Source organism: Cucurbita pepo, chromosome LG09 (assembly GCF_002806865.2).
Source record: "Cucurbita pepo subsp. pepo cultivar mu-cu-16 chromosome LG09, ASM280686v2, whole genome shotgun sequence".
In the NCBI taxonomy this organism is placed as follows: domain Eukaryota; kingdom Viridiplantae; phylum Streptophyta; class Magnoliopsida; order Cucurbitales; family Cucurbitaceae; genus Cucurbita; species Cucurbita pepo.
The window spans coordinates 7,622,239-7,647,876 of NC_036646.1; the positions used below are offsets into that span (position 1 = coordinate 7,622,239).

Genomic DNA, 25,638 nt, shown 5'->3' on the forward strand with positions numbered 1-25,638 from the left:
CCCCCCCCCCCCCCACTAAAAAGAGAGCAGATTAATCATCTTAATAGTTTTATGATCCTGGTACACGTTATAGGTTCAAAACATAATAAGCATGGGCTAAAATATTCAAAATATGGTCTTATTGCTAATAGAGTTAGTGGAAAGGCACATATCTAGCTCAAAAAGCTCACGATTATCCAGTACGGCTTTAACTTCTTTCTCCTATTGAGAGCACTCTATCTCATTTGGTATGGATCAGAATGCAGAGTTCAGAGATCACACAGAAATTTAATCATGAGACCATTTGTAGATAGCAGTGGTGGTGACATAATGAAAGCTTATTCTATAAAAAACTGAAAACTTCTTTTGGAAGATGCTAATCAGAACTCAGAAACACAATTGTAGAACCAAAAAACTCGAGTGGGAAGATTTCATGGATGGGATTCATATTCAGAGTTCACAAAACTCATCTATGAAGGGCTAGTAATAGATTTCTATATGAATAGGTTGTCTTTGTTTTGTGCAAAGCCAACTGATTAAAGACCAAATCTAGAGTAGCATCAATCATTCTAATGTTAGCCACTTCTAGAAAGTATAGCACATCAATCATTCTAATGAGCATTTATGTATGCATGCAAAGTCAGCCCATCTACGCTAAAAGAGAATATGAAAGCATAAAAGTTCCATTACATGAACAAAGCTCTTCAAAACCATGAAAAAAGTAAATAGAAATCAAATGATAAGCTCTTGCATTATCTGTCACGTAATGTTTCTACTACTACTACAAAGTTACAAACAACTCAAGACGTGCATGAGAAAGATGTATAGGCAAAGAGAATAGTTCAAAACAAGGCTAATAATACGTACCATGCAAGTGGCAATTCGCATGGCTTTACTCCAAAAGCTACCTACAAAAATGTCTGGGTGTAAGGATATAAATGGAGCAAGGCAAATCATCCCAATTGGTATGCCAATGTTCTGTTTCGCTTCCCATAGACACCATGATTATACAGAAACTACCATTAAGAAGACTGATAATGTTGTTGAGATGGCTAATGATATTTTCAAGCAGTAAAAAGCAATCAGCCATGGTACTATCCAGAAATCTAGAAGTTTTATGAAGATCTCTTTTGTTACAGAAGCATTTGAATAAAGAATAAGAAGTATAAACAGTGACATTACAGGAGAACCAGGAACGGAGAGCTTTCGACCACGTGTCTGGACACTAAGATACAGCTGAAATGCTCGATGCGAATCGTTGATAGTGCAAAGACCATGAATTACTCTGTTATGAGTCCTGACATGAAAGCTTCATGTTACTCTGTTAGGTGTGATTCCACAAATGACCATCTCATCCAAGAAGTTTGCAGCTTCTTGAAATCTACTAATATCACAGAGGCCACTCATTACTTTCGCATATAACTGATCATGTGGGCGTCAAGAGTTTTTGTACCATCAGCTCCAAGAGGTGGCCAGCCTTGCAAAATCCATCCATTAGGGTACTGTAAGTAAATACATTAGGTGCAATACCCTTGACCATCATATCTTTAAGTACTTGCATCGCTTCATCCGTTCCACCGACACAAACCATGTATCATTGATGTATAGGTAACAACAGAAGGTGAGAAACCTTTAGTCTCCATCTCTCGCAATAATTCCTTTGCTTTAACAATGTTTCCCAATCTACATAACCCATTGATCAGAGTTCCATATGTATATGAATCAGGTTCACACCTATGATTAGACATTTCACGAAATATGTACATTGCGCTATCCATGGTTCCACTATTCTTGCAAAGGGCTTTGATTAGAACATTAACAGAAGCTACAGTGGGAGGAATGCCCATTTTTCTCATATACCTATAAGATCTAAAAGCCAATTTTGATTGATTTTCTTCAACAAGAATGGCAAACACGCTTGCAATGGAAATCCTGCATTTTGTGGAAAACTCTAATGGAATCCAATGGCTTATGGATACAACCATAAGCCCGACAAATAGAGAGAAATATATCCTCAGTGACATCAAAATTATCTCCTTCATCCTGTCAAGAAGTGTGTCTGCTAACCTGAACTGGTTGGCAGAAACCATCTTACTAATCACGAACCTAAAAGTATTGAGATCATGCTTAAAACCATTTGTATACTCGGCTGTTGCCGAGTCAAATATGAGAAGCGCCTTGTTTATGTCTCGTTCCACTCTTATTAGCTGTTCAACATGAGAAGGTGTGACTGTTTTTGCCCATTTAAACATAAGCTTTACAGACCATTCTTCCTCTCTTCCTTCAAGCATCAGACTTTCTAACTTCCTATTGAACCTAAAGCATATGAATTTTTATCAATATTTTTCAATCATATGAAAAAAAATATAATCATAGAGCATAAGAACGCTTGGAAAGTTTGAAATTCAATAAAAGATACCAACAAATACAACAAACCAACGATTCATATCACCGCCCTCGTAGTGTCTTAGAGAAAACAACATGCATTGTTACAACACTGAAGAATCGTAGATGGTTCATTAGCATTTCACAACAGATCAAGTTTCTAGACAATTAATGAAGAAAACATTTGCTACTAAAAGCACTAAAATAAATGGGAAAAGATTATAAATAGTTAAACATAATAGGGATAAATTTCTTTAGTTCTCAGAGTAACTGGATGGAAACTCGCACTTTTTGACACTAGATATGAATGTTCTATTGAATTAAAACCACAGGAGTGTCTTTCTACTGCCAATATCTCAGGAGTCATATTAGCCTGCCAAAGACTAACCGATCATTTCACTGTTGAGTGAGTCTACCTGTTTTGGTTTTTCACTTCTAAAGAACGTTTTCTAATACATACATTGATATGTTAGCTTCACTTCTTTACATAATTCAAAGGGTCGGACTTTATCTTGGCATAGCAATGGTCTAAGTGAAGCATTTCAGCCTTCTAGTATTTTCTCAGGTAAGCCTCAATTGATTTCGTTTCCATCTCCCCATATTTCTCCAAGCATTGGAAGTCTTTCTGCTAGCGGTGGGCTTGAGCTGTTACAAACGGTATCATAGCTAGACACCGGGCGGTGTGCCAGCGAAGACGCTTGGCCCTAAGGAGATGGATTGTGAGATCCTGCAAGAACGAAACATTTCTTATAAGGGCATGGAAACCTCTCCCTGGTAGACGCGTTTTAAAACCTTGAGAGGAAGCCTAGAAGGGAAAGCCCAAAAAGGACAATATCTTCTAGCGGTGGGATTGGGCTCATACACTTTCAACCCGCAAATTGGTTCTTTTCTTGATTTGCTGCACTTGGGAGGATTAATACCTTCAAATACAATCACATGCCTCTACTTTTGTCCTTGGCCTCAACTGATGTATTTTGCCCTAGGGTTGTTTGCTTCTGGCTTTGGTTAGCTATTCTATTGGTCATCAACCACTATTCTACACAGAAAACTTAAGCCAGGTAGATAATTACATGTATTCTTAACAGTATTCTGCAAGATTTTGACAACTTAGTTTAATGTATTGTTCAATCCTCGCACACTTTCCCATTACAGCATAAGCCCCACATAACAATCGGAGAAAGGAATGGTCCAAATCGGCCACACAGAAACTAGAATCAGAATCTATTTTCTTCATCCACAGTACCTAGTGAACAATCTGAAAAAGAATCCTCCCCCAGATTTCATCTACTACTTTGTACATTCCATATACCAATTTCCAATAAAGAATGGGGCGTACCTGTCGACGCAGACGAGGCCGGCACGGATTTGAACCCTTGAACGGAGTTTGGTTCAAGTGAAGTGAGAGATTGATAGGTTCAGAAATCACCGCTCTCCCCACATTGGTATGATATTGTTTACTTTGAGCTAAGCTCTCGTAACTTTCGGCTTTCTAAAAAGCCTCTTATACACCCATAATCATTTTCTAAATTAGCCGATATGGGACTTCTCTTAATCGAGGCTCGACTTCTTTCTCTTCTGAATTCCTTGTTCGACATTTGAGGATTTACCCATCTATTGGCATGGCTAAGTTTAGGGCATGCCTCTAATACCTTGTTAGAAATCACGGCTATCCAAAACGGTATATGATATTGTCCATTTTGAGTATAAGCTCTCATGGCGGCTTTGCTTTGGGCCTCATATGAATGGAGAAAGTATTATTTGATTATATACCCATGATCATTCCCTAAATTAGCGGATGTGTGATTTTCATGAATAATCCCCGTAATTTAATAAAATTTAATATTTTTATGATTTAAATTTCATAATTTTTAATTAATCACATATTTTTATAAAATAAAATAAAATTTTATTAAACTTTATTTATCAATAATTTTATTAAACAAAGATTATTAAAAAAAACATCAAATTTTCAAAATAATATTACATAAGAAATTATAATTTTAATAACATTTATATTAAAAAAAAAAAATTAATATTGATTATTATTATTATTATTTATAGAGGAAATGATCTGCAGGGTGGCTCGACGTTGCAGAAGAGTTTTTGTGTGAAAGCTCTGCAAAAATGGCGGCTCATCCCATTAAGATCTTGTATCTCTTTCCCGCCTTATTCTTACCTCTCTTCGCCGTCTGCGAAATCGCTTCGTTCGCTCGTCCAAGTAACGATGGATTGGTCGATGATTTGCTGGAAATCAAGCTCAGGATCTCTCGCTTAGGTGCATATTGTTTACTGTTTTCATTTCACATGACATTGAGAGGTTTTTAATTCTTCATATGATTTAGCTAATTCTAGTGTCTGTTAGTCTAGACTTCTGGCGTTGAATTAATTACGTAAGTTTTCTGTGGTGTCGCTATCTTGTACTTAATAAAATCGAATGCAGAATCCGTTCTGGAGGGAAGCAAGCAAAATTTAACCGAGAAAGGCAATGAAATTGTGGCGCAGGAAAGGTTAATTGAGGCTATGTCTCATAAGATTCAATACTTGGAGTCTGCTCTATTTGATATGAAGGTTTGATTCGTGTATTATAATCAAGAACATGTTGCTTCACCTTTGTGTGCATTTTCAGAGATTCATTCCGTCTCTTGCTTTTTGATATTTTTCGTACATCAGAATATGATTGATGTGTTCATTTACAGACTTTGGAGTGGGCTATTAGCCATTCATACGTCCGAATTTACTGAATGATTGCAAAATATTGTCTGATTATAGGTTAAGTTTTCTATTTCAATAATTGCTTGTCAATAGGGAGAAAATTTACAGTCGGACATCACCTGAATGCTTTAATTCTTTGAGGAAATGTCGAAATTTAGTATTGAAACTGATATTAGTTTAGTTGATTGGCAGAGGAAGACATTAAGTCATGATGAAAGGATTGCTGCTCTGGAGGATGAGGTTTCTGTCTACTTTTTGCTGTTTAATTTTTTATTTGAATAGTTGCATCGGTAGATTTTCTGGTCCAGGAAACAGTCGATTGATCCGTATAGTTGGCTTGGGCATGTTAGGTACGACTTCTCTGGGCTGTATTAAGAAAGAACAACTTTGATATTCATCTTTTGAAAGTCAAGGCACATGAAGCTGAGGAAAAACTTGAAGAGGTTACCTCACAAGTTGAGAAGGTATAAATTTCTGACTTGATAAAAGACTAGGGGGTTTTTTAATTTTCATAGCAGACATCGTTTGAATGTTTCGTGCAACATGCTCACATATTTGTTATGGAAAATGTATAAAACTAAGACGAATATTTTATTATTGCTTTTCATGTTTATGTGACACAATGTATATCGTTTTTTTTTTTTTTTTTTTGGCCTGTACACTGTGGTATCTAGTAGTTCTCTGTCATGTAATGATAATTATAGATTTAGCCAGACACTTTCGTTTGGCTAGCGTGTCCTTGTCTGATACGAGTTGGCACTTGGACACTCCAACACTTTTTTGGATACATCTTAGACACTTATTAGCACAAAAGATGTATTAGACACTAGTTATACAAAGCCAATATAGGTCAACATTTATTAGACACGTATCAGACTCTGGTTAACTATACTATTTAGTTTGAGAGTGAAATACATCAAACTCATATTTTTCAGCATATAAATTTGTGGACTTTGAATTTCCTTGTGTAGAAATGAATTGTCCTTGCCATGTCCGTGTGCTAAATTTTAAAAAATAACGTGCCAATTTGTATGCATGCTTCTCAATAAGAAATGAGAAATCCTTCGACATCCTACATTTTTGAAGTTTTTCATGTTTTCCTTCCATTTATTGTTCATGATTTACCTATCGGAAGAAATGCGGGGGATGCACTTGTTCATGTTCTGGACTCTGATTGAGAATGAGTTCATTTCTCTTTATCATTAACATATCTTCTCCTCAACCAACTTTATCCATGGATAAAATGTCTCTTTATGCAAACATTCCTTTGTTAGTGTTCTTACTTTGTGACCATTTTATTTTCCAGATGTCTAACATAGTATCTGAACAGTGGATTCATATTCGGCATCTAGAGCAGGCCCTTGAAATAACAAAAGTATGTGTTACGGCAGTGGGATCAATGATTGAAAATTTTATTGTTGAGCTGTTGTGCTGATGTATAAACTAACTTTATTGGCGTGTGACTAGATAAATGCTTTGAAGGTCCGCCAGCAAGTTGCCCTAACCAGATGCACCTTTTTAAAGGTAATTTTTTGACAAGCCTGGTCCAACATTTTCTTGTCATTCACTCTGGCTCACCCGTGCATTATTTGTTGGCTGCACCTTCATTGAGTGCTGCACTATAAGTTATAGCCAATGTTAGAATCAAATAACGTTAACCATTTCAGATTTTTTTCAAATAATTTCACTTGTAAGCTTTATCAAATGTTTAATTTTGTTTATAGTTGGTCAACACACGTTTTATCAATCAACTTCAGAAGGCCCTACAGACATTGAACTATCATCTGTTCAGCAAAGTGCCTACCTTGAGTTCCATGGTTACAGGAGCCATCCAATACTTCCAAGGAGTCTATGAAGAAGCCAAAAAGTATCACCATGAGGTATGTGTTTGTGAACGGAAAGATTAAAGTTAATCTAATAACTTCTGCAAAGACATGGGAACGAAACCAATGGCCCACCGTATAATTCTTTTAGAATTTTCTACCTCCATCCCTTGATCTTTGACATTTGTATATCATACGGGAATATAATTGTTTCAGCTGAATATGCATTGCCAATCTCAGCTATATCCCTTCATCGTAATGACTATAAAGTTTGAATATTGATATCTGCAGTTACAAAGACTGATTAAACAAGAAATGGAAAGAAGGGACTATGCAGCATATCTTGTAAACAGGGAAGTTATTTTCTTTCTGGTAAGCTGCAAAAATCTCGATGCTTCATCTTGAATCTCTTGCATGTTTTTCTGCGTACTTGCATAATCTAATCATGTTTTTTTATGGATTTTTAGGCGTCTGCTATAGTTACCTTCCCAATTTTTGGTGCTTGGATGTTCCTCTCTTCATGGTTTTCCAGGTGAAAGGGTAATCCGTGAGAAAAGAGGGCTAGGTTATACTCGAGTACCTTTTTTTCATGACTATCCTGATAGTTTTGCTTAGCTGGAGATCAATTTTCCAATATTAGATGTGAATTCCTTCATGAACAAGTCTATATATAGTAGCAACTTTTAGCATTCAAATGAAATATTCATAGTTTGTGTTAAAGGTCATGTTTTTTTGTTGCATTACACTTCATATAAATTTACATGAAAAAGAAAATGCTGGATTACAAAACTGATGAGTATAAATTCCACAAAATGCATACGATTTACAATGGGGTAAATGTAACTTTTTTTTGGTTGACTATATAGTTGTGGCACCAGAAATTCTCACTCCCAAAAAATTGTTCCAAAACATGCTTAATACAGCAGAGATTTACATTCTAAAAATACTGTTTGTTTCACTATGAAATAAGAATGGTGTTTTGTGGCTGACTATATAGGAATAATATACAAAACACATTTACAGCAGAAAAATAGTTGTATCTACTCACTGCCTAGTTTTCTCTTTATCAGATCATAGAATCCTCCGTCAATATGGTTAACAATGAGTATTTCACTTTGATAGAGATCCGGGCACCTTCAACACAAAGCTTGGCTCCAGTGACCACCCAGTATCCAGGTGAGTTCTCAGGGCCACGCACCATTTCTTTCGTATCGATGACGTTCAACATTTTCATTGCTCTCACAGTCAAAGGCGGACCATCGGGATAAACAGCCGAGTTCAATTCAATTTTTGGTTGCGCTTCTGGCTGCTGCAGCCCTGTACTAAACCTTGTGCTGATAAAGGTGGATATGAGTCCAGATTTTCGGGATGACGTTGAAGGTCCTTCCCATTCTGATCGACGAATCATTGCTGATGCCACCGTCGAAAACCCAAGCCTCAGGAACAATACCTTTCTCATTCCAATAACCTTAACTTCAAACCAAGCCTTTGTGACGATAGAAGCAGTGTCGTCATCAATTAGTGAACCATTGTACTGCACTGGAGCAGTGCAGACGTGTGAAAATATGCTCCATTTAACTGGTTGGAAGTAGCCCTTCTCCTCTGGCTCGTCAATGGGTCCATAACTCAGATCATCTGAGAGTTGGATAGTCTTGGGAAGAGTTGATAGATGCTGAAGATGAATTGCAAGATGGTCACTTTTCTTTCCTTCCAGAAACAACCGAACTCCCGTTACTGGACGACTGTTCGAATCAACCTGCAGTTGCAAAATCGTGTTCAATCTCGGCATCGTCATTTTGACAAACCCGTCTTCAAGTCGAAGATTACCTTAGTAGTATTTACATACAGCTTGGGGCCCATCAAAGTGAACTTCAGAGATGGAGAGGCTTGTTTCCTATGCCGAGTAGCGAGAGGAAGATCGGCGTACACCGGTGCCCATTGTCGAGGCAGCTGAAATTCCAGAAACTGCTGAAGCTCCTCAATTGGAGGTTTATCTGCACAAATTTTCAATGATCAAAATCTATCACTAATGGTAAATTCAATGTGAATTAGAACTTGCAGGCTTGAATCTGGTGTCAATATTTTAATGGCTTCTCATGTACTAAGGCAATGCTGATCTCCATATTTCAGTTTCTTATTACAGGTACAGGCAAAGTTTTTAGGACAAAAATTACCCAACACCATTGAAAAATAGGCCACTGGCCATAGATAGACAAAAGTTAACAGCAAGACTGGGATACTTGCATCTTAGGTACAGGTTTACTGCATGGCTTAGAAATCCATTGCCTCGGACGCCATTCAGGAGCGATGTTATGGGCACGAACGACATCGAAATAACATTAGGCGATTGAGATACGGTCGAGAGCCATTGATTATGACTTTGACCAACATCAACGCCTCCCCTCCTAACATAAATTGTCATCAACTCCTGCATCCATTCGATTAAATAAGTCAGTTCTCTATTAGGTAGTATTCTACTCAGAACGATGAATAACTAGATCTCGAGACACTTACATCACCCTTTGAGTGAGTGATAATTGGCGGTTTGATAGAGGCAGCAAATGCATGACGAAGCTGCCATGGCATAGAATATTCATCCTGAAAATTGAAACATAAGATCCTAATTATCGATATAAATACTTCCAAACATGTTCAAAGACAATTGGTATATCTCGTAACAAACTGGAGATTTGCATCACTAACCTCAAACCTTGCCGATACGAACAAAATATAACAAGTTTCAAGGAAAGAACACGAATCTACGGAATGGTGATAGCGATTAATGTTGTTGAGTATGTACCTTAATTTTTGCAGCAGCAGAATTTGACATGAAGCCTCCATTTGCATCTTCAGAAAATCTTTCATCTGCTAATTGCTTCAACTTCTTCTGCACTTCAGCTTGTTCTATGTGGGATTCTCGTAATTGCCTCATAAAAATGACATCTTTTCCTCCCATTTTTACACCCACAACCACATGAGTACCATAGTTCTCAATGAACCTAAAATCAAGTTAGTATCAGTTGGCAGAAACAAAATCAGATGTAACGTGTCAAATGCGCTAACGTTTGTCTAATGACGTTGGAAATACAAACTAAGTCTCGCACGGGCTAAACAAGGGGAAGATCAAGGGTACATAAGCGTGATCAACCTTCCCCATTGCTATGAAATCTTTTCTGGGGAACCAAAAGCAAAACCACAAAGGCTTATGTAACAGCTCAAGTGGTGCAATCCGCTTTGGCTCATTATGTATCGTTGTCAGCCTCACGATTTTTAAAACACGTTTGCTAGGGAGAGGTTTCCACACCCTTATAAGGAATGTTTCGTTCCCCTCCCCAACTAAAGTGGGATCTTACAATCCACCCCCTTGGGGACCCAGCGTCCTCACTGGCACACCGCCCTGTGTTTGTCTTTGATACCATTTCTAACGGTTCAAGCTCACTGCTAGCAGATACTGTCCACTTTGGCCGTTTACGTATCGTCGTCAGCCTCACGGTTTTTAAAACGCGTTTGCTAGGGAGAGGTTTCCACACCCTTATAAGAAGTGTTTTGTTCCCCTCTCCAACTGACGTAGGATCTCACAATCCAACCCCCTTGAGGGTACACACCCCTCAGTGTTTGACTCTCATACCATTAGTGACGGTCCAAGCCCACCGCTAACCGATATTATCCGCTTAGGCCCGTTACGTATCGCCGTCAACCTCACGGCTTTAAAACACTTCTACTAGGAAAAGGTTTCCACACCATTATAAGAAATGTTTCGTTCCCCTCTCCAACCGATGTAAGATCTCACACCTTATGCCTAACTAACAAGATCATATCATTACTCAAATATGTCAAAGTTGATTCTCCCTAAGAAGTGTATTTTTGAAATGGTGTCCCAAACGTGATCATTTTGTCCTTAAATCATTCTGAGGTATCAACAATTATCACTCTATCAACGACAAAAGATTACCACAAAGAACTTCAGAAAAAAATCAGTGCAGATATTCCACTTCAGACAGACAAACAAAGAAAAAAAAAACCAAAAAAGGAACATACTTAGCAAGCGCAGCAGGGTCCCATGAAGAAGGCACCTCCCGTTTGACTTGCTCAGAGAGAGTTATATGAGATCTTTCCAATTCAATGTTATACAGAGTAATGAAACAGCCATCAAATCCAAGACTTTTGGAGGAACCTGCATCGTTCTGCCAGCAACCCTTTAATCCAAACATACTGTTGAAAAACGCCGACGGAATTTTCCCCGACAAGGACAATTGCTGATTAAACAGCTCCGACATCTGTTTTCCACCCAAAAAAACATAAACCCAGTTCGATTATCAAGCCAAGATAGCAAATTTACCTGAAATTAAACTGACCCAGATGAAAAAAATCGAGAATTCTGAGCTAAAAACGCTAAAGATCGGTTTTGAACTTGACCTGATTGAAGGAGATGACATCCGACCGGAATCTAGTACGCTCGCCTTTATCGCACTTGATCGAATTCGAGACATTAGGGACGACAACACCGGCAGGGAGTACGAGGTCTTTGGTTCGTGTCAAATCGATGTCGATCAATTTCGACCCGGATGGACCCGGCTTGCAAGACGATAATCGCAAGTCGTTACAGAGATCGAACCCAAATCCGATGACGGAAACCGCTTTCTCCGCCGCCGACTGAGGATCGAACCGGTTGACGTTGAAAGACATTGCTCCGATGAAGAAGAAGGCGATTCAAAAGGGTCCGACGGAGAAAAACTGAAAATGTTTGGTGGGTTTTGGGGGTTGATGTTTTCAAAGGCTTTTGCAGAGTTTAGAATTCCAAGTTTTGACCGAAAAATTAGAAAAGAAAAGAAAGAGAAGCGGTGGGAGAGGCACTAATGAATTGTTTAATTGGAAGAAGAAGAAGAAGAAGAAGAAGTCTGAGTTATAACCAAACATTGACTTCCGACAGTAATTATTGGGACAGAGGAAGAAACAGAGTGGGTGGCTGAACATGGCGGCGGTTGCTGTCAATACGCGTACGGCCTCCACCATGTTTTCGAAGGACTTTGACTGTTCGGCTTCTCTGTAAATTTCTTCACCATTTACAAGTCAAACCCCAATCCGATAAATCGGCAAAAATCGGTAAAAAATCGGTAAAAATCGGGAAATCTTTACCAATCCCACTTCATATCTGATCTTGAAACTTAGATGGTTGTTCATTGTTCATCTTCGGTGTGCTGCATTTCATCTTTCATTTTCTAAGTAACGGTCAACAAATTAGAATAAGTTTATCATTTTTGTTGATGGGAGAAATCTTTTTCCGACCCTTCGAAGTAAATTTGGTTAAATTGAGGTGACAATTTGTCGAGGTTGTTTATGTTAGATCCCACAATCTCAAGTTGGTTTAAGAGGAGAACGGAACACCTTTATAAGGGTGTGAAAACGAGTGGAAACTTTTCCCCTGGCAGACATGTTTTAAAAACCTTGAAGGAAAACTCAAAAGAGGAAGCCCAAAGAGGACAATATCTACTAGTGGCGGGGCTTGGGCCGTTATAAATGGTATCAGAGCTAGACGTCGAGCGATGTGCTATCGAGGATGTTGTTCCCCCGGAGATGGTGTGCCAGTAAGGACGTTGGCCCAGAAGGGGGTGGATTTGGTGGGGTCCCATATCGATTAGAGAAAGGAACGAGTTCTAGCGAGAACGTTGGGTCCAGAAGGGGATGGATTGTGAGATTCTACAATTTCACATTAGTTGGAGAGGAGAACGAAACACCCTTTATAAGGGTGTGGAAACCTTTCTCTAGCAGACGCGTTTTAAAAAACTGAGGTGGTGTGCTAGTAAGGACACTGGGCCCCGGATGAGGGTGGATTTAGTGGGGGTCCCACATCGATTTGAGAAAGAAACAAGTGCTAATGAGGACGTTGGGCCTTGAACGGGGTGGAGGGGGTGGATTGTGAGATCCCACAATCCCACGTTGATTCGGGAGGAGAAGGAAACACCATTTATAAAGGTGTGGAAACTGAGGGAAAACCCAAAGAGAGAGGACTAAATCCTAGTCGGGTTCTCTTTTGAGAATATTTTTTCGTAAATAGTTAACGTTTTAATTTTTATTATAATGTTTGGAACAAATTTATCCTTATTATTTTTAGTTTCTTTTTAAGAAACCTTAAAATTAAAATTAATTTTAAAAAAAAAAAATTAGTATAGCTTTGTGGAATGGGCACTATAGATATATATCATAGTCTTTGACCTATATTAATGACAACAAAATTAATTTAATAATTTAAAATAAATAAGAATTAGGTGGAAATTATCAAAGGAAGAGTGCACGCAAAGGAATCTAAGTGTCCTCTAATTTAAAATTCATTTTGAGAAACATAAAATTTGATGTGACAAAAACATTAATTTAAGAATCTTAGGTTATATTATATGTTATATGATCCTATACGATCTCGGGTCGGGTCCCCTTTTGAATGTAGTTCCAAAAAAGAGTCAACGAAACCCTAAAATGGTTATATACTACTCTTCTTTAAATCTAAGACAGTAAACTCTTTCTTAGACGGATTTGAACCCACCTAACACCTATTGGTCGAGGTTGACCAATACGTGTTTTTCGAGGCCAACCAAGCTAAATTAGCTGCAAGATAGCTCGAACTAAAAGAACCCCATGATAAAATAATAAAGAGTGAGGAAGACTAGCTCTTTGGCCTAATAGAAAATCGGAGGTCAACTAAAGTGTGACAAGCAAAATTGGTAGAGTCAGATCCAAGGATTCTTGACGAGAGATGAAGACAACGCCATGACCATACCTCGACTACAAAACTCAGGTAGTTCGATACAATGAACTTTGAAACATGATGCATGAACTTTGTTTGGTTGATATAACTCGATGGGACGTAATTGAATTTCGAGCATGTTTGAGTCAAACCAAGTCATCTAATATGATTTTCCAAACATGATAAGATTTGGTGTCACTTCTCTATCCTTGTCGATGCATGATGAGGACTATTAGGGGTAACTAACTAATCCTAGTAGTGAATCTAATTTGTCTTGATTGATAGGATTCTCACGTGCACTGAGAATTTGACCTAGGTTGCTCTCGACATGGTAGTATCTCGAGAATAGAACTTGACTAGATCTGATTATGCAAGCATCGAGCATGAAAACAAACAAGAGGTTCTCCAACAAACCCCCTAAGTTGTAAACCAACCGACAGGATGAGCAAGTGACCATATGAATACTTAGTACCGACAAGATAAACTGAGATGAGCCGAGTGATCCGAGTGATGGTGCATCACAATCAAAAGAGGCCCCAATTGGGCTAGCCACAATAACCCATCAAAAAGGCCCACACAAAACTCAAATGGTTAGTCCATGTCCGGTAATTTATTCAAAATTTTTTTTTTTTTTTTTTTTCTATTAGTTCTTAAAACATCCATTTATTTATTTTTTTAAATATTAAGATTTATCACTAAATTTCAATAAATATTTTTTAAAATTAGCTTCAAAATAGTTAAAAATTATTTTTAAGAATATTAGAGAATAAGTAATAAAAAAATAATTATAAAATTAAATAAATATAAAATAAATATATGTATATAAATTTGTATTGCAAGCAAAAATATATATATATAAAAATTAAAATTTTTAAAATAAATTCGCATTGTTCGGTTAACCCAATTTACTTTCAGATGAACCTATGAACCGAACCAATCCAATCCAACTCAAACGATATGGGTTGGGTTAGATTGATTAGGTTTTTTTTTTTTTTAACACCCTCGTAATAAAATAGAAATTAATATTTACAAAAATTATTATTTTTAGTCACATCAAAGAATTAATTATTTATTATAATTAAAAAAGAAAAAAAAGATTTTATTCAAAGTTTCACACACAATATTATGTCTTTCTTGGTTGTTTCATAAATTTAAATTAATTAATTAATTTGGTCTATTTATTTATTTATTTCACTCGCTTTCTTTTTTTTTATGTCTAATTTTCTGGTAGTCAACGGCCTCTTTCACGTGTTTGACTATTTGCTCTCATGCAAATGTGAACGCCCAATTAATTTTATTTTCATTTCAGAATATAAAATATAATTTAAAATTATTTTGTTTTTTTTGTCTCCAAATATCTGTACTTGCGGCCGCCGAAAAAAATACAATAAAATTATTAAATGGACAAAAAAAAAAAATTAAGCTTCCTTTCCTAATTTAGAGATTCAAACCCTTTTATCACAATTTAAATAAAAAAAATTATCTAAAGAAATAATATTTAAAAATCAAATGTCTTTATAGATATTACCAGAAAATAATTTTACTCATAATTCTATTTTAATTTAATTTTTATTCATGTAACTTAAATTTTAGATTTTTTTAATTTATTTGGTAATAAATCTTAATAATTATCCTTTTAATAAAATTATAAATATTTAATCTCATTTAAGTTTAAAAAATTATATTTTAAAACCAATGGATAATTTTAATTAATTCGCATCTTATTTATTGAATTATACGTGTTAAATATTTTTATTGGTTCGAAAATAAATTTAAATTAGATTTGAAGTATTAAAAAAACAATAGATATCAAAATTAATATTAAGAAAAAAATGTTATGAATTAAAAATTTTAAAGAGAAAATTAATAATAATAAAAGATAGAGCGATGATTAGGAAATATGAAGCGTGTGTACGATTAAAGGTTTTAGGTTGCATAAAAGTCAATGTGGCCGTCAATATTATAAAAATATTATTTTTAAATATTCAATTTTAATTTTTTAAATTTAATTAACCCACGTTAAAATTATTATTATTATTTTTTAATTCATTATTAAAATTATATGATCGTAATCTAGATTTTAGACTTGATATTCTCGACATTTTTAACATCTCTTGTGATATGGTTACGTTATTTACTTCTTATTTTTAAGAATGAAAATTATTCTCACGAACAATTACAAGTATTTTAGTAGAATTATTATAAATTAAAAATTGATAATTGAAAAATAAAACCAAAATAATAATGAAGTACAAAGGACATGAAGGGCTATTTCAAGGTTTTAAAAAGATAAATTAAAAAATAATAATAATAAATAAATAAATTGGTACGTGTGAAAACTGAAATGTGAGACATTAATGGGGCGGCTCTGTCTGGCTGCTTTGTTTCCATTTTCTAAACGTGTGGCCATTATGCATCTTCCTCCGACACACCTTTTTCTTATTAATACAGCTTTTCTCATTTTTATTTTATTTTATAATAATAATAATAATAATAAAATCAAATACCACGTAAACTATCCCGAGCACACAAATCGGTAAGTCTCGCTGTGGCTTACGTCGTTCCACTGTGCTACTTGTTGGATAATGAAAGTCCCACGTCGGCTAATTTAAGGAATGATCATGAGTTATTAAACAAAAAATACTCCCTCTATTGGTGTGAGACATTTTGAAGCCATGAGAGCTTATGTTCAAAGNATATATATATATATATAGTAAAAAACAAAATATTATGAGAAAGTGACAAGATAATCTAAACAAAAGCTAGGCATGAAAACGTGTGAAAATTCANTTGTTGGATAATGAAAGTCCCACGTCGGCTAATTTAAGGAATGATCATGAGTTATTAAACAAAAAATACTCCCTCTATTGGTGTGAGACATTTTGAAGCCATGAGAGCTTATGTTCAAAGTGACAATATCATACCATTGTGGAGAGTCGTGTTCATCTAACACTACTCACCGACAGAAAAAGAAATGTGCTCCTTATTAGTATAGATAATAGCTTTCATTTAAGTATTTCTTAATTATCATNAAAAAAAAAAAAAAAAAAAAAAAAAAAAAAAAAAAAAAAAGCTTTAAATTCAGTAACCACAAACTTGTTAAAATCGTGAATTAGGCACATAGACTATACGGTAACATTGTTTTAATACGACAATGGTTCATGGTGCCTTCTTTACTATGTAAACACGACAAAAATTGAAGACCCATCAAAGGTCGTCGCGTGGTCCCTCCCATTTTTTATATCTCAATAAATGCTTTCATATTAAAATTTAAAAATAATCTTTTCAATTAATCCACGCTTAAATTAGATTGAATTAATTATTTAATAATAATTGTTTGAATTGAAAAAATATCCAATAAAAAAATTGGATCGTAAAAAAAANAGCTAAAAATCAATTATAATTATTCGTCCGTATGTCGACTAATCCTCACTAAAAATCTCTCTGTATATTTGTTTTCGTATACAAACAATTTTATATATATATATATATATATATATATATATATATATATATATATATATATATAACAGGAACAATTTTACAATTCTATTATTAAAGTTAGTTAATTAATATTGTTATTTTCATATCTATTTTTTGTTTTTTGTTTTCTTATAAGAATATAAAAAGTATAATTTAAGGAATTGAAGTAAATAAAATAATATTGTTAATTGATTTCGTAAAGCAATTTATTTATAACTAATTTCACAAATAGTAAGTATTAAAAATAATCATAAAATCCAAATAAGACAGAGAATAATACATTTTATAATAACAAAAATATAACTGAAATCACGAAAATCTTGTGATTGACTGTCTAAAGAATTTAGTTACCAATAATTTAATGGTTGCCGCCACTCAATTATTGACGCCTAAACCCATAAACGTGTTTAACAATAATTAATATAATTATCAATTTGATTAATTAACGACTTGTCCCTACTTTTTATTCCTAAAATTGGATTTTTCTTTTTTCTACTTTAATTGATTTTATTTTTTACTAAAATTATATTTCATTTCTGTTCGAGCATCAACGACTCCTAATCTTTAGAGACCATATGCACTTTGGAGGCTCGGTACTTATTTGTTTGACACTTGAGGATTCTATTGACATGATTAAATTAAGATAAGATCATGACTAAAAACCTCTGCAATGGTATGATATTGTTTCTTTGAGTATGAGCTCTCCTGGCTTTACTTTTGGTTTTCCAAAAGACTGTATATCAACGATTCATCTGTCTAGCACTATTTAGACGACTCCTCTTCTCCGTAGCACCATTAATCTTCACTGCTAACATATATTGTCCTCTTTGGGCTTCCCCTCAAGGCTTTAAAACGCGTCTACTAGGGGAAGGCTTCCACACCCTTATAAATGGTAGTTTGTCTCCTCTCCACATTCTTATAAATGGTGGTTTGTTCTCCTCCGCAACCAATGTGGGACATCACAATCCACCCCCCTTCGGGGCCAGCGTCCTCGTTGGCACTCTTTCCTTCCTCCAATCGATGTGGGACCGCCCCCAAATCCATTCCCCTTTGGGGCCCAACATCCTTACTGGCACACCGCCTCGTGTCTACCTCCCTTCGGGGAACAGCGAGAAGCCTAGGCAGCAGATATTGTCCTATTTGGGCTTGCCCTCAAGGTTTTAAAACGCGTCTGCTAGGGAAAAATTTTCACACGCTTATAAATGGTGATTTGTTCTCCTCCCCAACTAATATGGGACATCACATATACCGATGGAGATAGTATCTCTTACTTATATACTCGTGATATTTATTTATGTGGACATAATTGAGGAGAAATTGAGATGTTTTTGTTAAAGAGTGGGAAGGGTGCGGTGATGTAGAAGGTGGATGGTAGAGTGATGGGGTGAGAGTAGCAGAACCCAGGGTAGGGTGATGTGGCGTGAGGTTACGAGGATGTCCATTAGCGACGAATAAGGAAACAGAAACACGCGTCAATGCTTGGTCGGTAACTCCCTTGTGTGGGACCCACCAAGCGCCTCAAATTCCATCCAAAACGCGGGGGCCTCAATTACAACGCAACCAAACAAAACGCCACTTCCTTTTACATAAATTATTTTTTTAATACAAAAAAATAAAAAAAAAAACGTGTCATATTTACAATTTCGTCCTACGTTTTTCATCTTAATCCCCAAATTACCCCTCCCATCGCCTCCATGGTTTGCATGGGATTCCGCTGTTGAATCTCAACCGTTGGATAACGCGACAAAATAAACCAGATGATGTTTGATCTGAATGACGTGGTCGGCTTACTACATGCCACGTAGCATGTGGACACCATTCCCAGCAGTCAAAATCTCTCCTTTTCCCTTTTCACTCTCTCCAATCCATCACTCCGATTTCCGCTTCTATAAATACCCAAATCCTTCCCTTCCCAATTTCATCTTTCAACAAAGCAAATCAATCCCATCGCCATTTTCTCCATCAACTACGTAATCTATGGCGCCAAGGGACAAGCTTAAGGCGGCGGCGGTGGTGGTTGCCGGCGGCAAGGACAAGGAGGTGCATTTTAGAGGCGTCAGGAAGAGGCCGTGGGGAAGATACGCCGCAGAAATTAGAGATCCAGCAAAAAAAACCCGTGTTTGGTTAGGCACATTCGACACGGCGGAGGAGGCGGCGAGGGCTTACGACGCCGCCGCTCGTCAATTCCGTGGCGCTAAGGCTAAAACTAATTTCCCCTTTCCCGTTGCTGTTAATGATCTTAATCTCAGTCCTAGCCGGAGTAGTACCGTTGAATCCTCTAGCCGTGACCCAATTCTTGACCTGAATCATGACGCTGTCGGATCTAGACCGGCGTTTCCGTTCAATCATCCTCAATTTGGAGGTGGGATTTTTCCGCCGCCGAATCATCTCCTGTTCTTTGATCATCCCATTTTTAGTATTCAAAATCATCAATCGGGTGTGGTTTTTGATCGCCACCGGCAGAAGGTAGTGGCGAGTGGCGGAGTTCAGAGTGACTCTGATTCATCCTCTGTTATTGATCTGAACCAAAACGACCACCACAAATCAAGACCGGTAGTTCTAGATCTCGATCTCAATTTCCCACCACCGGAATCCGCTTAGGCTTTACGACGGCGATGAATTATCGGAACGGCCTTTTTTTAATCTCCATGTAAATTAATACACGTGTAGCAGAGGAATATAATATAGGTTCTTAATTTGAAAATGTCTCATTGCTTTCCCCGTAATTGGTCGAGAAAAGCTCAGGCAGCCCAGATCGCCGGCGCCGGAAAAAGGACACGGCGGAGGGGAGTGGTGGGATCTAGTGAAATGGTGGGGAAGAGGAGAAAAACACGAATTTGGGGTGTGGTTTAACGTAGTACTCTGTTCTTTCCAATCTCTGTGTTCTGTTCTTCTTCACTCACAGCTTCGGAAATGGCGGATTTATGTTTATATGGATAGCCAATGCCAAACGATTTTGATTTTACTGTTTTCCAGTTTCATTTGTGTGTGCTCATGTTCGGGATTAAAGATTATCTTATTGATGAAATATCTGAAGACATGAAAATTTGTTTGAGATTTGATTTAGTTTACGAGCATGAAATTTGAGTGATTTTAAGTATGAACCTAAATTACACAGAATTGTAAAGAAACTCGGTATGTGAGTTGAAAAAGCAAAAATGTTTTTTTACTCCATTTTTCTATGTTTCCTATCCTCTGCCCCGATAGTCCGATAGTTATATGCTGTAAGCTGTTGTTGTTGTCTTTTTGCTTGCATCACATATAACACCAATTTCAATCTTTCAAAACTCTCTTTCGAAATCTCTATGCCACTGTTCTCTAAATTTTTCTCCCTGAACTGGGGCCAGAGACTCGAGCATACGTCACTTGGCCGAAGACGATGTAAGAACGAATTGACTTAACTCACTTTGTTGTTGGGAGGTGAGTGTTCAATCTTTCAAAACTCTTTTTCGAAATCTCTATGCCATTGTTCTCAAATTTTTTTTCCTGAACTGGGGCCAGAGACTCGAGCATACGTCGCTTGCCCGTAGACAATGTAAGAACGAATTGACTTAACTCACTTGTTGTTGGGAAGTGAGTGTCGCACAATCGCAAGTTCGTTGTCATCAAAAGTGCGATTGTGACAAGTGATATCAGACAATGACAACTACATGGCTTTATATAGCTTAAAATATTTTAACAGTTCTAACATTTATACTACAATGTCTCGAAGATGAGCTAGCGATCATGGAGATGATGAGAAAGTATACTGACTACGAGGATGACTGGATCATTGATTCAGGATGCTGAAATCATATGATTGACTATTAAAGTGGGTGCAATGGAAGCGGGGTGGTCCTTAGACAAAGAAGCATTATCGGACTTGGATTCATAGACAACATTGATGAAATTTTTCTACAGGAGATAGGTGAGCAAACTGTACACATTTGTTTAAGACACGAGAGCAAGATTGAACCATTAAATTTTACGATGATAATAAATAATAAATTTGAAAGAAATACACATAAATTAAGATTTTAATCACAAATTCTGAAAAAAAAAATAAATAAAATAAGAGGAAGAGTTTGGGCCGATTTTCAGTGGGCTGAGAGAGGTTACTGGGCTCAAGCCCATAATTAGACACAGAAGGAGAAGAAAGGAGGAACCGGTATTTACCGGTTCCCGTAGTTGGAAGGAAACGGCTACTGACATTTGGCAAACCGAGCAGGCAGGGCGATGTTTTGGAGTTCGAAACTTGGATTTTCGGTGGATGAAAGGGGGAAGGACTAATTGAGTATGAGATTGTGAGAGGTTAGGTCTTGAATTTGGGATTTTAGGGTTTAAATGGGTAGGGTTTTTCTCGTTGAATTGGAAGGCAGGTCTTATAGCTGCCGCTACTGCAATAACAACGTTGCTCTTGCCGATGACATCCTCTCTCGGGTACTTTCACTCTATATCTAATCCCTTTTATTTGCTCTCCGAATCCTCGATCTTGTTTCTGATTCCTCAGCGATTAATTTCGCCCTGCTATGCTAGTTGAGATTGTGGAATTGGATTTCTGAACAAATTGGAGTGAAATCGGGAGTTTATTTAGTCCTTGAATTATAGTTTTGCATGACGATGGATTGTTTTGGCTTGTATAATCGTTATGCTTTCTTTTTGTATAATAGGTTGCTGGTTTAATTGCTCCAGTGATATCTATTTTCGAAGTTATTATATACCGGTTAATCATTGTGTTGATTATTATCATAATATTGTGCATGTATTTCGCTCTTTTTTGTTTGATCGGCCATGAAGTTAATATTGTTCAATTTTGATGAATTTTTCTTGTTCTATTATTGTCCCAGACTTTCAATTGCAGCCAAGGGAGGGCGTTCCTTTTCAACAGTGTGTAAGTGGCATTGTTGTTATTTAAAATTTTTTGTTTCGAGCTTCAAATCCAAATGTCTAGATTGTTGTTATTTTAAATTTCCTTGTACAATTGTTAGTTATCCTCAATTTTTTCTTGTTCCTCCTCATTGGCATTTCTGTTCTACAGATTGAGATGAAATGACCTTATTTTGATCTGTTTCTGATCTCGCATCTAGATTTTACATGAATTGAAATACTTCTACCTTTTTCCAGAGTGAATGTAACATCTGGACCCAAGGAGGAGAGGTTGATGCTTTCTGGTATGCACACCGTGGAGGATATCTTTTGTTGCTGTTGCGGAGAACTTCTTGGATGGAAATATGTAAGCTTTCTTCTCTGGCTATCTATGCAATAGAACTGAAAACTGTTCAATAGGAATCATGATGAACTGGCTGAACGGTCAAAGGAGCTAGTTATAACTTTTATATTTCAGCGTGTGGTTCTGTTATCAGCTACCTATCCTTTGCATATTTCAACTTTCGAACTTATAATATGAAGATAATCTCCTGAAACTAGTTTAGGTGAGAAAACGTTCGTTTGATGCCCTCAACTATCAAATGTATCATCAGTAGTAATGATCTATTAAGAGTGGACATGGATTCTATGAGACCCTCAATATTGCATACATATGTTAGAAGGGGCAAAGAAAGTAACTCACAGGTCCAGCAATTAGTTGTCGTGGGAATTTAAATAGTTTTTGTGTTTCGAGTGGGTTATGTTATGTTTTGAGTTGTTAGCCTGTGACCTACAATTTTTCATGACACGGGTCTTCAGACATGGGTCATGTTGTGGTGGGAATTTAAAGTACCCAACCAGACATGGGTCTTCTTCCATGATTGTCACGTTTTTGCCCAGAGTACGTGGACACAGAGGAGAAGATGGTTCAAAAGTTCATATTAGGGCTCAGACTTGAGATATAGAGCACCGTGGGGGCTATTGCAACTGCCACTTTTGCAGCAGCTCTCCATGCAGCCACCATGATGGATGCTCAATGGCAGAAAGCATCTAGAAAATCTGGGGATCAGAGGAATTTCCAGGGTAAGAGAGAATGGAATGAGTGGTCAGACAGATCATCGCGGTACGGGAGTAAAAGTCGATCGCATAGGCCACCTCCAACAGAGAGACATTAGGGAATTGAGGCCCCCAGCGCAGAGAGACCTATTTGCCCCACTTTACAGGCACTGACGCATGCTTCCACTACGACAAGAGTGATCACAGGAAGGTTGATTGCCCTCACAGGGGACGCTAGGATGAGAACATAGTATCTCTGGATCAGGGCAAGGTAGACAAGGGGGCATGGCGCAATATCTGCCAGCGGTTTACTTTACTGTTACAAATGGTATCACAGCCAGACACCGAGCGGTGTGCCAGCAAAGACACTGGCCCCTAAGGGGAGTGGATTGTGAGATCCCACATTGCTTGGAGAGGGAACAAAGCATGCCTTATAAGTGTGTGAAAACCTCTCACTTGTAGACGCGTTTTAAAACCTTGAGGGTAAACCCGGAAGGGAAAGCCCATAAGGACAATATCTACTAGCAGTGGGCTCGAGCTATTACAATATAGGAATAGAACCGAGTTTACTTTTAACCATAAGAAAGATAGCTAAATGTAGTAGGGTGAAGTGGTTATCTTGTGAAAATAGCTGAGGTGCGCAAGCTAGTTTGGACACTCACGTACAATAAAAAATATGCTTGAAATCCTGAAACTACATTAAACTAGAGTTGATAATAGTGTAATTTATGTATTGTATCTAAAATCATTTGATGGTTTGTGTGTTTATATGAAAAGTTTTTCTCTTAAATTTTGTTGATTTGCAGTCTTAGATTTGTTTAACTGATGTTGCTGCACTTAGGTAACTACACACGACAAATATCAAAAGTACAAGGAAGGGAAGTTTGTTCTTGAGAGGTAGTCGGACATTTTCATTCTTTCAACTTTCCAAATAACATAAGGTTTGCTATAAATGTGGTATTAGTCCTGGGTTTATTCATTCCTTTGACAGATGGAGAATAGTTGAGGAGATGATGGAAGACTTAAATGGAGAGGCTTATCCTAGTTCAAGCGATATGGATAATCCTTAGTGAGTTTCTGCCATATTTCTCAGAATAAGGAAATTGAAGCATACATGTCAAAGTGTTGTATGACCATAATCTATGATATCATAAGCTTTTTATGTGGAGTCGTCGTGTCTTGAATGCTCGATTCTCCCCTCTTTTAACCTCTTTTTACATGGTAAAAGCCTTCTGGTTCTGATATATTTGTAAAGTTGAATTGCAAGTTTATTAAAAGGTATCGTCTATGCTGAGAAACGAGTTTCACAATCTCGTTCGTAACAGTTTTATGTGAACTCGTATTAATTCGGTCTGAACTTATTCATGTCTTCTGTGAAGTTGATGGGAAGAAAAGGAAAAAGAAATGAATGATTTGGGTTTGGTTATAATACTTTGTTGATTATGTGGTGGTTAGAGGACCAGTGGGAAACCAAAGCAGCCACTGGAAAAGGAAAAGGCAGGGAAGTAAGTTGTTTGCAGTGCAGTAGAAGCTCGTGATTAGCTTTTTGGAAGGACAGGAGATGGCCCACCGTATTGACTAACAGAGGATAAAGCAAAGCAGCAAAGGGGCCTCATTGAGGCTTATTGCTTGCTGCTGTTGCTGCTGCTGCTCGGCTAACCCCGCCGTACACGACAAGTGAGACTGCGGCGGGCTCATTTAAAATGTTATGAATCAGTAAAAGGGGGAATGAATGATCAAATATGAATTATGATATGAATGAATGAATGATGTTGTTTACTTTGACTGTGTCAAAAGCAAGTTCTTAATTATGTTAGACCACTTCAAAGTGAAATGACATGGGCTTTAACTTGTAGCCAAGAATGTCAATGGTTTAATAAAAGGGTCGGCTTTAGCCATTAAAACCATGGCCTAGCCTCCTAGCCTTGAGGAGTCACTGAGGACTCTCCTTTTCTGTTACGGTCATGTTTGTTCAAGGCGTGTTGTCTATGGCTGTATGTTGGATGTCCCAATCATACTTGTCTAGGACGTGTTATCCATGATCACACTCTTGTTCCAAATCCCTTTTTACCTGCTTTCATTTTGGATAAGACTTTTATTATTTCATGTTGTGTCAATACAGAGTGTATAATCGGTCACCAAAATCACATCTACACCTCTCATGGCTAAAATACTCCAAAATATACTATAGGCGATATGACTAGTTGTCACTTCTTTCTACCTGGGTTATATACTAGCAAAATTGTTGTCTAATCATTTTTAGCTTATAACATTGCTTCCTGTCAGGATCACATTTTCTAAAAACATTTCTCGCGAATGTGACTCGAGACTCGAGCATGTTTTGACGTTGTCTGCGAAGTCTGAAATTCTCACTGTTGACTTGTTTGTTGGGTTAGAACAAGTGTCGTACCATCGTTATTCCATTGCTGCAAGAGTGAGATTGTGACACTACGCACTGAGTGAGATTGTGACACTACGCACTGATCACTGAGTGAGATTGTGACACTACGCACTGATCACTGAGTGAGATTGTGACACTACGCAAGGATGGATCGAGTTTATGGTTTAGTCAAACTTGGAACACAGACCCTATTATTATTATATGGAAAACAAACA

General features: G+C 37.0%; 4 protein-coding genes and 1 pseudogene across 9 annotated transcripts; 3 read left to right on the forward strand and 2 right to left on the reverse strand.

The window, feature by feature from the left end:
- Positions 1–883: 883 nt before the first annotated feature.
- On the reverse strand, positions 884–3,746 carry LOC111802135 (annotated as a pseudogene).
- Positions 3,747–4,455: 709 nt separating this feature from the next.
- LOC111802657 lies at positions 4,456–8,192 on the forward strand. 5 transcript variants are annotated; one of them, XR_002816284.1, is made up of 11 exons: positions 4,456–4,639; positions 4,805–4,932; positions 5,269–5,316; positions 5,427–5,540; positions 6,383–6,451; positions 6,544–6,600; positions 6,801–6,956; positions 7,191–7,271; positions 7,367–7,464; positions 8,022–8,075; positions 8,145–8,192. XR_002816284.1 is itself a non-coding variant. In XM_023687098.1 (10 exons), exons 1-9 carry the CDS (start codon positions 4,489–4,491, stop codon positions 7,433–7,435), a joined length of 873 nt encoding a protein of 290 aa, XP_023542866.1. In that variant the 5' UTR covers positions 4,456–4,488; the 3' UTR covers positions 7,436–7,439; positions 8,022–8,092. The 5 variants fall into 5 exon arrangements, 3 of the variants coding, with proteins under 3 accessions (XP_023542866.1, XP_023542865.1, XP_023542864.1); XR_002816285.1 differs by having other exon boundaries at positions 7,367–7,439; positions 8,145–8,163; XM_023687098.1 differs by lacking the exon at positions 8,145–8,192 and having other exon boundaries at positions 7,367–7,439; positions 8,022–8,092.
- LOC111802656 (MACPF domain-containing protein NSL1) lies at positions 7,722–11,910 on the reverse strand. The gene is made up of 7 exons (XM_023687095.1): positions 11,316–11,910; positions 10,938–11,176; positions 9,700–9,898; positions 9,414–9,497; positions 9,144–9,327; positions 8,727–8,893; positions 7,722–8,655 (listed from the first exon to the last, which is right to left on the reverse strand). Exons 1-7 carry the CDS (start codon positions 11,583–11,585, stop codon positions 7,966–7,968), a joined length of 1,833 nt encoding a protein of 610 aa, XP_023542863.1. The 5' UTR covers positions 11,586–11,910; the 3' UTR covers positions 7,722–7,965.
- A 7,101-nt stretch (positions 11,911–19,011) lies between these two features.
- LOC111802194 (ethylene-responsive transcription factor 11-like) lies at positions 19,012–20,183 on the forward strand. The gene has a single exon (XM_023686466.1). The coding sequence runs from the start codon at positions 19,099–19,101 to the stop codon at positions 19,720–19,722; it is 624 nt and encodes a 207-aa protein (XP_023542234.1). The 5' UTR covers positions 19,012–19,098; the 3' UTR covers positions 19,723–20,183.
- A 1,106-nt stretch (positions 20,184–21,289) lies between these two features.
- LOC111802759 (protein yippee-like At5g53940) lies at positions 21,290–24,620 on the forward strand. 2 transcript variants are annotated; one of them, XM_023687250.1, is made up of 6 exons: positions 21,290–21,540; positions 21,948–21,991; positions 22,225–22,333; positions 23,864–23,919; positions 24,014–24,091; positions 24,478–24,620. In XM_023687250.1, coding segments are annotated over exons 1-6 (384 nt in total). In that variant the 5' UTR covers positions 21,290–21,444; the 3' UTR covers positions 24,479–24,620. The 2 variants fall into 2 exon arrangements, with proteins under 2 accessions (XP_023543018.1, XP_023543017.1); XM_023687249.1 differs by lacking the exon at positions 24,478–24,620 and having other exon boundaries at positions 24,014–24,375.
- The last annotated feature ends 1,018 nt before the right edge of the window (positions 24,621–25,638 follow it).